The sequence below is a fragment of the Acanthopagrus latus genome, chromosome 5 (assembly GCF_904848185.1).
Source record: "Acanthopagrus latus isolate v.2019 chromosome 5, fAcaLat1.1, whole genome shotgun sequence".
Taxonomy (NCBI): Eukaryota; Metazoa; Chordata; class Actinopteri; order Spariformes; family Sparidae; genus Acanthopagrus; species Acanthopagrus latus.
In genome coordinates, this window is record NC_051043.1 from 23,707,231 (window position 1) to 23,723,532 (window position 16,302).

The 16,302-nt window shown below is 46.2% G+C and overlaps 1 protein-coding gene across 3 annotated transcripts in view; it reads left to right on the top strand.

The window, feature by feature from the left end:
- Positions 1-5,698: 5,698 nt before the first annotated feature.
- Positions 5,699-16,302, top strand: part of ptch1 (patched 1) — a 55,635-nt gene continuing 45,031 nt past the window's right edge. Inside the window, exons 1-2 of one of the 3 annotated variants that reach the window (XM_037098730.1) lie at positions 5,699-5,890; positions 10,103-10,295. In XM_037098730.1, coding sequence (XP_036954625.1) covers positions 5,888-5,890; positions 10,103-10,295 — 196 coding nt within the window. In that variant the 5' untranslated portion in view covers positions 5,699-5,887. Of the gene's footprint in view, positions 5,891-5,923; positions 8,480-10,102; positions 10,296-16,302 lie in introns of those variants that run through there. The other 2 variants (XM_037098732.1, XM_037098729.1) reach the window with 2 other exon arrangements.

Here is a 16,302-nt window from a genome sequence, read left to right on the forward strand (position 1 = left end):
AAAGACAAATGTGAAGCCTTGATGATAGAGACACATACCTCCCTTAAAATTCCAGTTTAATGCAACTTGGCTCTTATTGTCATCGCTTTGTCAATTCATTTGTTTTTACTTACGATGAACTCGTAATAGCTGACATCTGGGAACACGGAAATGCTATGTCATAGTCCTTTAGGGCAAGAAACACAAGCGGTCAGATAGTCAGTCAAGTTGTAAACAAGTCAACAGCTTCACCAGATTCTCTTGATAATTTAATTTAAACACAAAAATCTTAGTCCTTATCCCTGTGCAAGGAAAGCAATCTGCGAGGACCGCTAGATTTCAGTCAAGAGAGTCTAATCGGAACAGAAGAAACTTTGGAAGTATGACCTCATTTCAACAATGTCATTACATGATTTAGGCAGGAATATCCCTGTGATGGAGCCTAGCCACTGGTGGTGGCAAAAGAGGGAAGTGCGGCCAAGATCTGGATGGATGTGTTGAGGAGCAAAACTTCTGATTTGCTCACTAGTAGACAAAATTAAGAGTTAATGAAGTGTGGGAAGATTGCATCGATCTGACTCTGATATTACAGATGACAGCAGCTGGTAAATAAAGTTTTCAAGTTTGATGGCAATGATTGTCTTGTAAAGGTTGTAGAAAAATCTTTGAATGTGTGAAAAGTCAGTCAACAGAATTGTGCAAAAAGTTTTAACAAAGACAAATGATTTCATCAATTAAGATTTCATCGAGGTAGGTCAGAGATGAACTTAAAACCTGCTAGTTATGACCATGCTTATCTCACTAATTCAACCACCTGTGCAGATCCATATAGACAAGTCTAACCCCATTCTCTCCCATTTGTCTCAAGTTCCCACAACTCCTTACCCCCAACTCTGTTCTTCTCCTCTTATCTGTCCTCTCACAGGGTTATATTGCCAGTTCAGTAGTTGGAATCAATGCCTCACAGCAAGAAGGTTCCAGAAGGGAACCCCAGCCATCCCAAGTCCTGTTTGTCTATAGCTAGCATTCCAGTGCTCACATGGGTCTGTCTACCTTTTGCTCCAGGTTTCTTCCCACCATCAAGACAATTCAAGCTTCTTTGTTACAGGTACCACAAGTGGATGATGATGAAGACACATGCTCATAAAGACATGCCACCACCATAAATTTCAAACCCTTTTCATTCACCTAACTCGACCCTTATCATCCACCGAACACGGCCACTGTTATCCATCAATCTTGACCACAGTTATTCTCTGAACTCAACCCTGATCATTGTCTGAACTCGACTCCTATCATCCACTGATCATCCACCAAAGTCGACCCCGATCATCCACCAAACTCAACCACTATTATCCACTGAACTTGATGGCATTTATCCATTGGACTCAACCCTGATCATCCACTGAACTCGACCCCAATCATCCACCGAACACAGCCACTATTATCCATCGATCTTGACCGTAGTTATTCACTGAACTCAACCCTGATCACTGTCTGAACTCGACCCCAATCATCCACCAAACTTGAACCTATCAAGCCTATCAACCCCTATCATCCACCAAAGTCGATCCTGATCATCCGCCAAAGTCAACCCCAATCATCTGCAAGACTCGACCCCTATCATCCACCGAAATCGACCCCTATCATCCACCGAACCTGATGGCATTTATCCATAGGACTCGACCCTGATCATCCACCAAAACTGACCCCTATCATTTGTCATGTGTATTACCATTAGTGCTGTACAGCTAAAGCCACATGTGTTCTATGGGAATACATCAATAAATGGAAAATATCACATGATCTTTTATGCACCAAGAACCCTTCGCTCCAAGGCATCCATATACTTTTTTGTTTTGTTTTATCTTTGAGATGAAAGAAAGACAAAAAGATTAATAGAGATGGAGAGAGAGAGAGAGAGAGAGAGAGAGAGAGAGAGAGAGAGAGAGAGAGAGAGAGAGAGAGAGGACATTCTTACTTAATTGGGATCTTGAGTACATTTGTTTTTAATAAAGAGGTGTGCTTTTTTGCATTCTCCCACTCTCTCTTTCTGCTGTTTGTTTTCCACTTTTTTTTTTTTTTATCAATGCCCTTCATTGAAAACTTGACTTTAAATGTGAATTACTGCCTGATCACTCTGCACCATTTTCCATCAATCCATCATTGCTAAAAACACATAGGCCCCATCATTTCCATTCATAACTACTAACCTAAGCAGCCTGGTGAAGTTGGAAAACAGTAGTTGTAGTTGTTACAATGCATTGTCAAGATAAGAAAGTGGAAATATTTTAAGTCTGTGGCCATAAAACTGAAATCTCTAATCATGTCTCTACATCACGCCCGGCAATGAACCCAAACCTAGAAAGAGACTTTGACGTGAGGATATTAATGTGTTGGCACACTCCTGCTTTGAACTGTAATCCACCTGCAAATCATAAATAAGCACATGCACTAAACAAGTTTTTTCCTCTTTTGACCATGGCTGCTAGCCAGACACCAGCCCTGAGGGGTGTGAAGGGCCCTTCTAGGGGCCTGAAAAGTTGTTTTGGTGCATGAATGAATAGTTCATCTCTTGTCCTCATTAGAGTATCTGTGCAGATCAGGAAAGTGACAATAGATAAAAGGATGATTCAATGATCAAAGAAAGGCAAACATTAATCAACAGGGACCTAGGAGCCTGTTTCTAGTGTCTAATTCTAACCACTGATATGACTTAACGTTTCTTTCTGATTTTTATTCATCTGACAAATATATGTCACAGGAAATATAGTACATTAACAGGAAACACCAGCAGGTCACTGCAGCAAGGCGACAAATTAAACCTTGTTTAAGTAGTTGTGGGTGTTTTAAAATGTAGTGGTACAGGCCTATCGAGTTAGATATTGGATCTCTGGAGTGTCATTCTAGTTTTACTATGAACTAATCTGTTGATTATTATCTCAATGATGACGTAATCATATGGTCACTAAAATATCAAAACGGAGACCATCACGCTATGGGATCACACCAGCCGCCACACCCATCAACATTCCGACACGTGTAGTCATTACAACATTATTACATGAGTCGGTACTAATGGGTCAGACCTCATCTATCTTTAAATGTGGCCTTCATTTGGATCTCAACTACACACTTGTAAAGATTCTGGACTCCATCTGCCATTATTGTAACGCTATTGCGTTGACATAAATCTGTCCACAGACACACAAACATATAAAGACCTGGCAAAGTTCCCATGATGTGTCCCAGTGTAAAGTGGGTTCGGGAACACTCCTCTTTTTCTGCTCCCTGTAATTGGACTGTGCCCTGTATCTTCAAACTCAACCTTCATTTTAAAGTGCTCAGAACTGCTTCTGTTGTACTTCCCACTACAATGGCTGTCTCCAGAAACCACATTTTGCCATGATAACACCCACAAAGACTCACAATGTGAAGACATTACCAGCAGATGCTGTTTTCTGTCTTACTTTCTTGAGGACCAAGGTGAAAGAACTGCTTGCTTTGTGTGACAAGCAATGCAAAACCCAACAATACTGAGTTTACTCTCATATCAAACAAAGAAAACCAGTAAATCATCAAAACTGAGGTTGGAACTTGAGAATGATTTGTGTAAAAATCAGTCAAGTTAGTATTTCAGCTCTGTGCAGTATGAAGTTTCAACAAAATGATAGTGCAGATAGATGGATAACCTGACTTGTTGCTGACTTACCATGAATTTTAATACTTTTAATCAGCTTTTCTGTTGCAGAGTCTCATTGCTTTCACTCGGCCTGAATAAACTCCTTGCCCTCTTGGCTCACAAAAATCTGAAATCTAAACTTCTGCCAGTGATGATAAATTAAAAGAAGCTGATTTGGAATGAATCCCTCCATACTTGGTATAATTCCTAAAGTGAACAATTAGTCCATCTGATCCATATTAGCACATGATGGTACATGAAGAAAAAAAAAGGAAATATGCTCATGTTTGGTCAGGGGTGTTTTGGCATCTTATGTGCATACGCATTTCATTAGTTCACACAGATGCTTGCAATATAATCTCCCAGAGCATTTTTACTGGCATATCTTTACAGCCTCTACACTACAGTACTCAAAGGGGAGGACAGTTTTCCACAATGACCTACGGCACTTTGATGGAGTCCTACAGCGTAACCATCATGACTACAACATGAACATGTCTCGCACAGATATGGTGCTCCAGCTATAAACCCTATGTTCCTCTGAGACAGGCCTGGTTCTGTTCAGGGGAATCACAGGGAATAACAGCCCACCCTCGCTCCACCTTGACTTCCTTTTCCCACTCAAACACCAAACCATAGATATCTAATGGCCAGTGTAATGATGTGAGTAGTGATTCCAAAGAAAAATCTAAATGTTGATGGGACTGGACAGATAACTTTGTTTAGATAACATGTCAGCGTTCACCAGAAATCAAGTGAGTATTTCTAAAAAATAAAATATTTTAGGCAGTGTGGGGGTCAATCGAGTTCAATTTATTTAGGCTGCTGTCCAATAAAAAGATACAGAAAACCTCCACACACACACCTCCAAATAGTATTAATACAGATTTGGTATGTCTGCGCCATGTGTGCATGCCTTCAAAAGCATACAAATGTGCTTATTTGATTTGATTTCACTCAGTGATGGAAGTAATAAAGTAATAATAATAGTAAAATGCAAACAACATAAACCAACAAGGCATTCTGAGAGGGCGACCATGACCACTACAGGAGAACAAGCAGCTGCTTCGCCCACTGGTCCCAGACCTCTCTTCTGCAGCCTAGAGAGAACTGAGGGCTCTGTCACCTGCAGCACCTTTACACTCTGAAGGTACAAGTGTTAGTAAGCAGGGCCTTGATGGTTGTGACTGAAACTGTTTGAACTTTGATTTTTGAAAGTAGTGCATGGGGTTGTGGAAAGGTGACGGTACACCTGCACGAGAAAGTTGTAGTTCTGTCTGAGATCAATCAGCCCAGTGTGTGTGTGTGTGTGTGTGTGTGTGTTTTGTAGTCCGTTGCTGACTCTGTGACTGTGATTTTAACTGCAGGGTCAAAAATGACTTGAAGAGAATGTTTGTTCTCAAGTGGTGTACAGCTTCCATGGAAATATCAATAAAGGCAATATTTCCCTTTTTTTCTAATGTCGGGGTCACTTTAGTAAAAGTCATACAATTTCATGTTGAAAAAAACGACAATTAAGGGCGTTTTCTCTGCTGTTAAATGCAGTTTCGGGTCATTTTTGACCCGTAGACAACAGGAGGGTTGAGTAAAAATTCAAATGCAAGAGTTTTACTTGTAATAAAGTATTTATACACTGTGAAACTCTATTGCTACTTTTACTCAAGTACAAGATCTGAGTACTTCATGTACCTCTGGTCTCAGCATGTAGCTAAATGTGAGCGTGCACTTATCTGCACACTGCATGTGCATGCGCACCTGTGCACACACAGGTGTGTGTTTTATAACAAAGGTGTTGTTGCGCAATGTGTAAATCTCTCTCTCTCTCTCTCTTTCTGTGTGTGTGTGTGTGTGTGTGTGTGTGTGTGTGTCACTCTCTGACCCGGACACGGGATGCTGCTGTGCATGAGTTGGTACCGTTTACAATTTTTAAGGCTAATCACGTGACGGAGTCAGAGCGTCCTGCCTACGGAGCGAACGGGACCACCCACGTGGCCCGAGAGGGAGCAGCCATGTAATTGTGAGTGAACCTTTCTTTTTTTTTTTTCCTTTCCTCGACACAGAGCAGGATGCCCGCGACCAAGACGGATTACGATGCGCCTTTTTTTTCTCTCCTCGCAACAATAAAGCAGTTCTTTTTATCTTCATCATAACTGACACGTTGCGGACTCGGCGGGGGGCGGATATCACGGATTTGTTCGGGAACAGCTCTCCCCACCTGGACCGAAGATGGTAAGTGCGCGGCTGGCAGCCAGACGAGTCGTTTGGCTGCCGGGCTCGGGACGGCTCAGGTGTGAAGTCTGGGCTGCTGAGAGACGAAGAGACTGTGGTCCATCAAGTGGCGGCACGGGCTAATTACCACTCAGCTCCTATTGTTGTGTTATAACCGCTTTATTCTCCATATTCGCTAGGCTTTGTTTACTGAAGGTGAATGAGGTGAAATTAGCTTGTTAATGGGCAAAAGTTTAAATTCTGGCCAGAATGTTTATCTTTGTCATTTTTATTTTAAAGATGGAAAGGACCAATAGAAAGGAGAATGTCGTTTTGAACATATTCGAATACGTTTATGTCTATTTGTTTAACCTGGCAAACATTTAATTCCCTGTCAGTGCGCTTGTTTTTCTGCAAGACTTGGCGCAGGTAACAAAATCGTCATGCAAAACAGTCATCAAATCAATCTTATCCGACTACTGCATTAGGGGACCTGATCAAGGAAGAGTGAGGGGACATGGTGTGACAGCATGATAACCCCATATAGATGAATAATGGTAAAGATATTGGTGAAAATCACAAGTCTGCGTGGCTGAATTTCAGGACTCCGAGTTTACATCTTTAGGTGCGTAATTGCGCGGAGATTGCATCTTGGGCTTTCGTCTCTGCAGCTGGTCCACGAGGAATATATAGGTTACTGTGTGAGGTTCTGTATTTTTCAAGTACATACACGCACAATTGTGATAGTGTGACCCTGTACAATAAAAGGCTCTGTCAATTTATTACGAAGCCAACAAAGAGGAAAAGTAAGCGTTTCCATGCGTAATTGCGGGTAAATCACACACCTTTAATCCACTGCGATTCAAGAAGGTCACTAATACCTTACTTGTAGTTGTTTGTGAATAATATTTTTGCATCTTATATGTTATAAATAGTTTGAGATGTGAGTGGGGGTGGGCAAAACTAAATTACAAGTTGAGCTTTTATTGAGAGAAGTGATCAGTTTAAAGGTGCAATCCGTAGTTTTGGGGAAAGACATTTTATTCAGAAGACAAAGATCTTCATTGACCGACTTTTTTAAAATGTCAAAACAAACTAAATAATAACAAAAACCCTCTTTGTTTCATGCCTGAATACACTTAATAATTAAACTTAAACCTTAAAAGACCACTCAATTTCATCCTGTGTTACTTTGTTTATATTTGGCGGACCCTGCCACCTTTCTATCGGCTGGGGACCGTATTTTCCTCTGAGAATAGCTTGTTTAATGATGTGTGGATAAAATAAATATTTCGGAGTTTGTGTTATTACCTCATTAATATTGTAAATATTAAAAGTCTGACTTTTAATTCCTCCTCCAAAACTACACAATGCCCCTCTAACCATAACTTTGATTACTGAAATCCAATTACATTTTAAATTCATTCATTCAGTCATTGGCCCAATGATCAGAATTTACAAAAAGAAAAACAAAACACCACTCGTTATTTTTCAACTGCCCTGCACGAGGAGCAGCCTACTCACTACAATGAGTGTGACATTGTAACACCACCGCGCCGTAGGACCTCCCCTTGAACCGCTGTAATTTGAGGCTCAACTACCACCATGATGGTGGTGGTAGGGAAAAAAAAAAATCAAAGTTAAAAACTGCAGTTCTGACATTCCACGGCCCCTTCCGACGCACAGACCGTGCACCTCGCCTCAGACTTCCAGCTCGTCTCGGCGCTTCTGTCCAGCGACGGGACTCGGTGCGGAAACCCAAAACACCAAACGCGTCGAGCGGGTTTGGCTCTCAGCGAGCCTCCCCTGAAGTTGGAGATGCATACATGAGGTCCCTCGGCCTGGGTGGTCTCTCTCTACTTTAGTGAGCTGTTGCTAAGCAGCTAATAATAGTCGTGTTTGCTGAGTAATTTTTGCCCTTCTGGAACCAATCAGATGCAAGAAAGTCCTGCAATCTGACAGCCCCAGAGGCGGGATCTCGAGTCCTTTTTTTTTTTTTTCGATTTTCACCCCTCCTCCTTCTCTGCCTCCAAATGGAGAGAGGTCTTTTTCTCCTCTTCTATTGAATCTCAGAGTTGGCCGTGACGCGCGGCCCAGGGGAAGACCACATAGATCTCACCAGAATGCTACGACCCATCGAGGTTTCCTACCCGACGACTTGTGTATGGGAATCGCTTTGCGCACGTCGCTTTTTGAGAGAAACACACTTTTTTTAAGAGGCACGGTGAATGCGGTGAGAGCGGTGGAGACCTCCGGATCGCGAAATGTTGGGATGGAAGGCGCAGACTTTGACTCGCCGTCTCCAACAGGAGTATGAAGTCCTACTTCGCGGGTGTGAGATCTCCGAGAGTGAAACTTTGTTGCCTTGGGATATCGCTACACGCTTTCGGGGAGATACTATAAAGTGGGAAACGGTAACCATCTCGCAGTCCCCGCAACATGGCCTCGGCTGCTAATGCGCCCTCCGAGCAGGAAAACAGAGACCCCGATCGGCCGAGGATAACGCGGAGGAACAGGGGGGACTATACCCGCAGCACACCGCTGGATTTGGAGTATTTGCAGCGGCCGAGCTACTGCGATGCGGGCTTCGCTCTGGAGCAAATAACCGAGGTGCTTATTTGTCATCTTTGCCTTTGGGGGGGAAAAATTAGCTTTTTTAAAGATCTTGGTTTCATTGTGTTCACCGACCAAGAAAGTGGCCAGAAACTATGTCCAGTCGCTGCTAGGTAACGGGACGGGCTGGGCGAGGGGGACGCAGGGGTAAGGCAAGGTTGTAGCGAGCCCGAGAGTTGTTTTTGTTTCGCTTCGTGCACCATTCACACTCCTCCGGCGCGACCGGCTTCTGTTTGTGTGTGTGTGTGTGTGTGTGTGTGTGTGTGTGTGTGTGTGTGTGTGTGTGTGTGTGTGTGTGTGTGTGTGTGTGTTAGTTTTTTCTTCGTGGATCCGTGTTGGGGTTTTGGTTGCATTTGTATTTGCAAAACACACAGCCGGCTCGATCGTCTCCCCCCCTCCCTCCCTCCAAACATCCCCGACACTCTTAACGGTGCGAGACGGGGCAGAACATGGAGCCCTCGGTCACAGGCGAGCACCGCCGCTCGCTGCCTCCCAACATCCAGCCACTGCATAAAAAAAAGTTTTAAGAACCAAAAATAAAAAGGGTTTGCATGACAGGATCTGATCTACTGAAGAGGGTGAGGAGAGAGAAGAAGAATGAAAATCCATGTGGCTGCCCCTCTTCCCCTCACAGATACTGTGAGTCCCCCCGTGATGGCTCCTCCGATCCCCCATCGAGGCCGGAACACACGGGCTGCTGCCGGACGGGGAGTGGAGTGGTGGTGGTGCCGCCGGTGGTGGCATTTGTGGGTTTTTCACCACATGCATGCACCTTTTCAGGGTATTTAACATCATGGTTTGATGTGTGGGGTGGTGCGTAGGGGGGGGGGTGGGTGGGTTAATGTAGTCAGCTTCAATGACAGATTACACTGCCTCCCTAAGTATATGTGGACTTTTATTAAGGTATCCTGCAGGATCTTTGGACCCTGCAGGCTATATTTTGTGCATGTGGACGTCTGTGTTTGAGACGCAAAGGGAGGCTTATTATCGCAGAGGCCACCCACTATATAATTCTGCCTTGACAGCTGCCCTCCCTTGTACTTTACTTCCATCCACTCCGGAGGTTCAGCTGCAGACCCATTTTGGAGACGTTTCAGCACCAGAGTGTCAGTCAGTCAGCCTGCCCTGCCTCGTCTTTAACGTCTCCATGACTTCTGGCTGTAGCAGTGAAATGACAGACGTGCATCAGGAGGCTGTGTGTGTGTGTGTGGTGCCCTGCAGGGGAGATGGAGATATCTTCCTCCTGCATGTATCCTGCTAAGGTTACAGTTTATACATGTTACTGATATGACAGAACCTGTGGCTCTCGCTCCAGGCAGTCCTCAGCGGTTCCTTGGCGGTCATCCGGGCAGATGTGTGTCTTTCATTCAATCGCAGGTTGGCGCGGCGAGACTGTGGATGTGTTTTTGTTATTTTGATCACAGCCCCCCCCCCCTCCCCCTCGGAGATTGACACTGTTTGACATGAGCACACCGGGACCACCGGTGGTGTGTCTTTTGCCTGTGTAAACTTTCTTCTCTTATAACCCCCCTGCAGATCTACCTGGCCAGGTAAGTGCTTTTTGCATGTGATGTTGTGTTGCAGCAGATCAGTAACATCAGGACTCTTGTCTCATCATAGGGGAAGGCGACTGGGAGGAAAGCACCTCTATGGCTGAGAGCGAAGTTCCAGAGACTTTTATTTAGGCTGGGCTGTTACATACAAAAGAACTGCGGAAAGTTTTTGGTTGTGGGCCTCATGATTTTCGGAGCTTTCGCTGTGGGCTTACGGGCAGCTAATTTGGAGACGGACGTGGAGAAACTGTGGGTGGAAGGTAAGTCAAGCTCACTTATTATTGACTGTATTCCTTGTCTGTGTTGTTCCCTCTCTAAAGTTTTTGATATTGCATGTTTTGGAAGGAGCACACACTGGAAAAGGGGGAGTTGTTGGTGGGTGCTGTTAAAACAAGCCAGGGGGATTGTTTATTGTTTAGACCCTTGGCGAGAGGCCAAATGAAACTTGTAAACAATTAAATTCATTCCGTTTATTACATCCACGCAGCTTCTCAAAACTGTATCGGATGCACACACGAGATGTGCAGGAGGTGACTGTGACTGTGCGCTGCAAAGGTGGTAATTAAGTTCATAAGCAGCTTTTGGGGGAGAGGAAATTTTTGTCAAAGCCGCCATTTTGTGAGAGAGTGTGTGAGCGAGTGTGTGCGAGTGTGTGTGTGTGTGTGTCTGCCTGCCCCCAGCAGTTGAATGCTCGGAGGCTGTGTGTGGTCCCGTTTTGGACAGCTCTCAACTTTCCAAAAAGATTTGTCTCCGGCTGCAGGGAAAAAGCGGAGCGAGGACGGGAACTGGTGTTTTCTGCGGAGCGAGGGTGGGGGGGAGGCTGCTCACTTGTTGTTTTTGTCAGAAGCGACTTATGAAAAAATTTTGAAGGGCAAGAAAGGGAACCGAGCGTATGGGTGGTGCTGTGGTGGTGGGGGTTAAGGGGAAGGGGCTGTGCTTTTTTCCCTTTCCCTTTGATCCGCATTCCTGCACTTGGGGCTAGAGTTGGCTGCAGGAGTCATGAATGGAGGAGCAGATTTTTGGTGCTGAGTTATTGAGTAGTATTTTTTATTATATATATATATATATATATATAAGAAAACCCGATGTGTGTTTGTGGCTGGTTGATGTTGTCACATTTGTGCGGCTACCTTTTTCCCATCTCTCCCGCTCTCCCCTCAAAAACAAAAGACGTGCGGCTCATGAGATCAGACTTGAGAGCAGAGCGGGTCCTGTGCAGATCAAACGCCCCCCACCTCCTCACCGGGTTGGCTGTTCTCTCCTTGCGTGCTGCTGCAGGGGTCTGACAGACAGCGTGTTGGTCTGATCTGCGGCGCAGGCGCAGTTGGCAGCGGGGTTTAGGCTGAGGGGAGCCTCTTTAGCACGGGGCTCCTGATTGGAGTTGGAGGAGCACACTGTTTTTTTTTACATCCTTCTTTTTTCGCATGTCAGGCCACAGTCACGTGTGCCACAGAGAGGGGGCACCTCATGAAAACTGAACGGTAACGGCGAAGGTAGATTAAGAATTCGAAGGACGTAACCTTGCGCCCTGGTAACTTATGATTAACTTTATTTACTCCTCCATGTCACAGTGCCCTTCGGAGAGCTCCTCTGGAAACATTGCATTCAGTCATATTTTGGCAAACCTGTTATTTTGGAGCTTTCGAGCATGCAGCAGAGAGTCATGCTGTCGCAGTTGTTGGAGTCTCTGTGGATGCTTCTCCAGTGTGAGAGAAAGTTGCCGTTCCATGAGATTTCTATCATCATAAATACTTTTTTTTAGTTGAAGTACCATGTCAGCACCTTCTTGTGCACGCCAAGATTAAAACACTGTTTCCACTCGAGTTGAATCAAAGTCATCTGCACATAACTGATGCTTTCGTTGTTGTGTAGCCTTTAGTTTTTTTGGGCATCAGTGTTTTGGCGCAGCTTTATGTCGAACCTGACACGCAGCTGAACCGAGACCAGTGACCTCTAGTAGACGTCTACGCTGTGGGCTCGTGCACACAGACCTACGCTGACAAAGAGCCTGGGCCGCGGTGGTTTCCTAGGTCCCCGGTACATGAGGGGATCCAGATGTTGATAGGGAGAGATCTGTTTGTTTAGATTAGACTGCACAGCTGAGGGATAGATTAGTTCTGCCTGGACCGTGGAACGCTGTGCTGGGCCGTGCTGGGGGACTGGCCCATCGTCTGAGAGGAAAAAAGGAGAGAGGAGGAGAGGACAGAGCTGGCTGTTTATGTTTCATTTGGAACTGCCCTCCGCAGGCGACCCGTGGACGACCCCGCCTGGAAGCTGTGTGGCCCGTTGACGCACTCGCATGCACATCCACACACCACAACACGCCCAGCTCGCGTCGGACCCCCCCCCCGCCCGATTCAAGAGCATTTTATTGTAATTTTTTTTTTCATCCGTGATCTCGTAGTGTGTCTGTCGTCACCTGCTCTCCGGTCTCCGGACCACCATTAGCCGCGCACCAGAGCCGGCTCGTGTGTTTATTCTGCACGCCGTCACGTGCCGCAGCTTTCGCAGGGATCGTCTCCTCTCACACAGTGCTCACTCAGCTCTGTTTATAAACACTCAGACACAGGAAGTTCTGTTCATTAGACAAAGCGACAGAGACCAATGGGGAGTGAGATGGCGTGCCTGCTCAAAGAGGCGATTGTGGCGACCTGCACAGCGGCGGAGGGGTTGGGAGGGCGTTGTGTTTTGCTCAACATTTCAGGAATGATTGTCGTATTTTTTCGTTTTCCCACCTCGTATTTAGGGCATATCTCATCCACACACTGTAGATAACCGCCGTGTGTATGTCCACTGTGACGCTGACAGGAAATTATTAGCTCGGACAGGAAGTTGTAGTATTGTGCGCTCCTATCGCCACACAAACGTGGCTCGCTGCCCTCTTTGTGCTTCCCCTCGATACCCGTGTTCAACTCCGCATACGTCCTCAGTTTCGAACGGCAGATGATTCCAGATGATCTTGCGCTGATTAACTGTAAGCCACGTACAGCGAGCGGAGACCAGAAGAAAAGAATAAGACCCCTTCAAAGGTTCTCCTGGCCACAAATGGAAAACGGAGCCATCCCTTGGCATTCTGGGTTAAGGCAAACATAGGCCAAATTGTAAAGAAAATAGCAGCACCGGCTGCCCCTAATTAAAACAGTATCGCGTAAACATTGGTCTTCCTGTAGGACGGCCCCTCACTCTTTCGCTCTGTTTCCATGCTGAGAGAGGGGCTGGAGATGTGGCGGCGGTTGAGGGGCTGCGATGATGGGCAAAGGAGGGTACAGGCAGGAAAGGTCAGGCTCTGGGCTGGAGGTTGAAGTTTAAACTGGGGGTTAAGCAGATGAGATGGAGCTGGAGTGTAACCTGGCGCTGGGTTGTTGTTCCGTCTATAGGTTGAGCATAGAGCGGAGTGCAGAGGAAGTCTTCATGTGTTTTCGTGGAGCTACACTGAGAAACGTGAGTGATTTGAGTTGGAATAAGTTTACGGCATGGACCGGGGCACAGGGTTTTGGGTCGGAGTCTCAAGGCCACAGACTGAGGGAGAGGCCCCTGGGTTCTGGAGCACTTTCTTGGGGGACATAAGTGTAGAGGCCAGGGGCCTATGGGGGTAGACCCCTGGGACCCTGAGGTCATCTCGTAGGGGCCCACGCTATTTAAAACCTCACCTGATACTCACCCTGTGGCCTGGGTGCAGAGTGAAGACTCACAGCAGAGGGAGGTGGTGGGTGGGGTGGGGTGGGGTAGGGGGTTGGTTGGGGGGGTGATAGGAGTGGAAGAAATGCAGCAGAGGTCGCAGCTGTCACCAAGCCTTGTTTGTGTCCTGGATATTTTCACGTGTATGCCTGTGTGCATGCATCTCATGAGCCAGATGTTGGTAGCTGGAGTGTGTGCATCGCTCTCCTGTGTCAGGGTTCCATGTATGATTCTGTGTTTAACCTTTTTGACATCGGTCCTCCAGCAGAGGGCAGTGAATCTGACATCATTTGTGCTCTAATCTCTGGATCACTGTGTAATGATAACTCTTAATAAAAGATTTTTTTAAAAAAAAGCTGAATCCTTCATTAGTGCGGGACATTATTCCAGATTTAATGACTTGATAAATGTCGAATTAACTCCCCGAATGTTCGAGATTTAACGGCTGAGGTTTGACAGCTTATCCGTGATATCAACGTTGTCACTGTTAAAATGGAGCCAATCCATGTTTGTTAGAATCCCGAGCCTGATTTAAGGTCTCAGAATCCGGCCCCTCCCTCCCCCTTGCATGTCTGTTTTGTATCTAGTGTGATTAAGAGCTGAGTTGACAGAGTTGGTGGTTGTTTTGTTGTTTTGCTGGTAATGGCAGCGGGGAGAAGGGGAGCGGTATAATGTATAAAGTGCATGCGGAAGAAGCCTCGACATCCTTTCTTGTGGACTAGGACGAGGAGGAGGAGTGCCCCGAAATGTGGCGTCTCCACTGAGAGGATTGTGGTTTTGCATGATTGAATTATCCAGCTTTTTTGATGCGCATGGGAGCGCTGATACATGCACACACACACACATTCACATGTGCAGAGAGTTTTTGGTTCTGTGAATGAGGAGGTGGTTGACCAGGGCTGGCATGGCAGGCTATTTTGATGGGCCTTCTTTTTTCTTTTTTGTTGCTATTTTCTCTCCTTCATCTTCCATCCTTTTCATCTGTTTTCCTCCTCTTACTCTCCTCCTCTCCTCTCCTCTCCTCTCGCTCACGCTCTATCTCCCGCCGCTTTCATTCGGCAGCCGCAAGTAATCACATACGCAAAACGCGCCCACACCCAATCACTTTTCCTTGTTTGCGCAGAATACGCTGCATAGAGTCATCCGTCTCTCTCCCTCCATCTAACGTGAGCATGAACACACACACACACACACACACCTTTTTGCTTTCCTTCCAAACTGGACTCAATTAAGTTTGTGTTTATCAGTTTCACTACAAACAGGATTAAACCTCTATAGAAGGAATAACATTCCAGCGTGTTGTGTTAAACTTTACGAGTTGATGAAAAGTGCAGGCAAGCTGGTGAGGGATTTAGTGTGGGGAAACATTGCGCCTCTGGTACTGTACACAGACTTACAGCGCTGTTTTCTCAAGCGGCTCTCCCCTCGCTTGAAGGCCGTTTTGTGTATATTAGCCCGTACTTGGCGAAAGCAAAAAATGCAAAATAACTTTTTTCGTGTGTGCGCCTGCCTGCGTGTGTGTGCTCCCCCATTCACAAACGACATCCTGAGATGCCTCCAAGCTCTCTGTTTACATTTTGCATTCTTTCAGGCGCTCTTATTCAAAAACCAGAGCCCTGCGAATGACCGACCACAGGAGACTGTGGAGAGAATTACCCTCCCCCTTCTACCTCCTTCTCTCTCTCTCTCTCTCTCTCTCTCTCTCTCTCTCTCTCTCTCTCTCTCTCTCTCTCTCTCTCTCTCTCTCTCTCTCCTATCCCTCTCTTTTCCTCTCTGCCAGAAAGGTCCCTCTCTTTTACCCGAGCCCCCCACCCTCACCCCTACCTCCTCCTCCTTCTCCTTCTCCACCACTCCCCCGTCCCTGGCTGAAGAGAGTGGCCTCAGAATGCCAGATGTATTACAGAGTGAGCCACGGCAATGTAAACACTCAGCCCTGCCATGAGAGCAGGGTGGTCTGGCCTCCCTCCTTCCCTTCCCTCCCCTCCTATCCCTCCCTCCCCTCTTCCCCTTTCCTCTCTTCCCTCCCTCACAGCACTGACTGCCAGAGGGGTGGAGAAAGTACAAAACAGCAGAGGGGAGAGTGTGTGTGTGTGTGTGTGTGTGTGTGTGTGTGTGTGTGTGTGTGTGTGTGTGTTGGAGGGGGGTGTAAACGGAGCAAGGAAAGAAGCAGGAGCATAGTAGCTGTAGTGTGTTTGTGTTTTGGCTGCGGGTGCCTACCGTACAACCAGGAGAGAGATTGCGGTGCGGAGTGATGCTTTTCAGGCTTACAGCACCGAGAATTTTTTCAGTGCAAACACGCCATCAACATCTCAAATTGTGTGTGTCGCTGGTGTTTTATTATATTTTTTTTTCAGCCCCTCTGGCACGCACGGGTTACATACGTAGCGGTATAGTTCATTGCAATTCCTGCGGCGCAACGTCACCGAAAGAAAATCTGGCAGCGACGGCGATTACACAAGTACCACACATGCACACACGCAAAGGCATAAAGATAGAGAGATATAAAACGTTTCCTCTCTCGGATGATTGAGGGTGTTCGGAGCCTCCAGATTGAGTCAGTATGCGTCAGAGACGACCAGTCTCAGACCG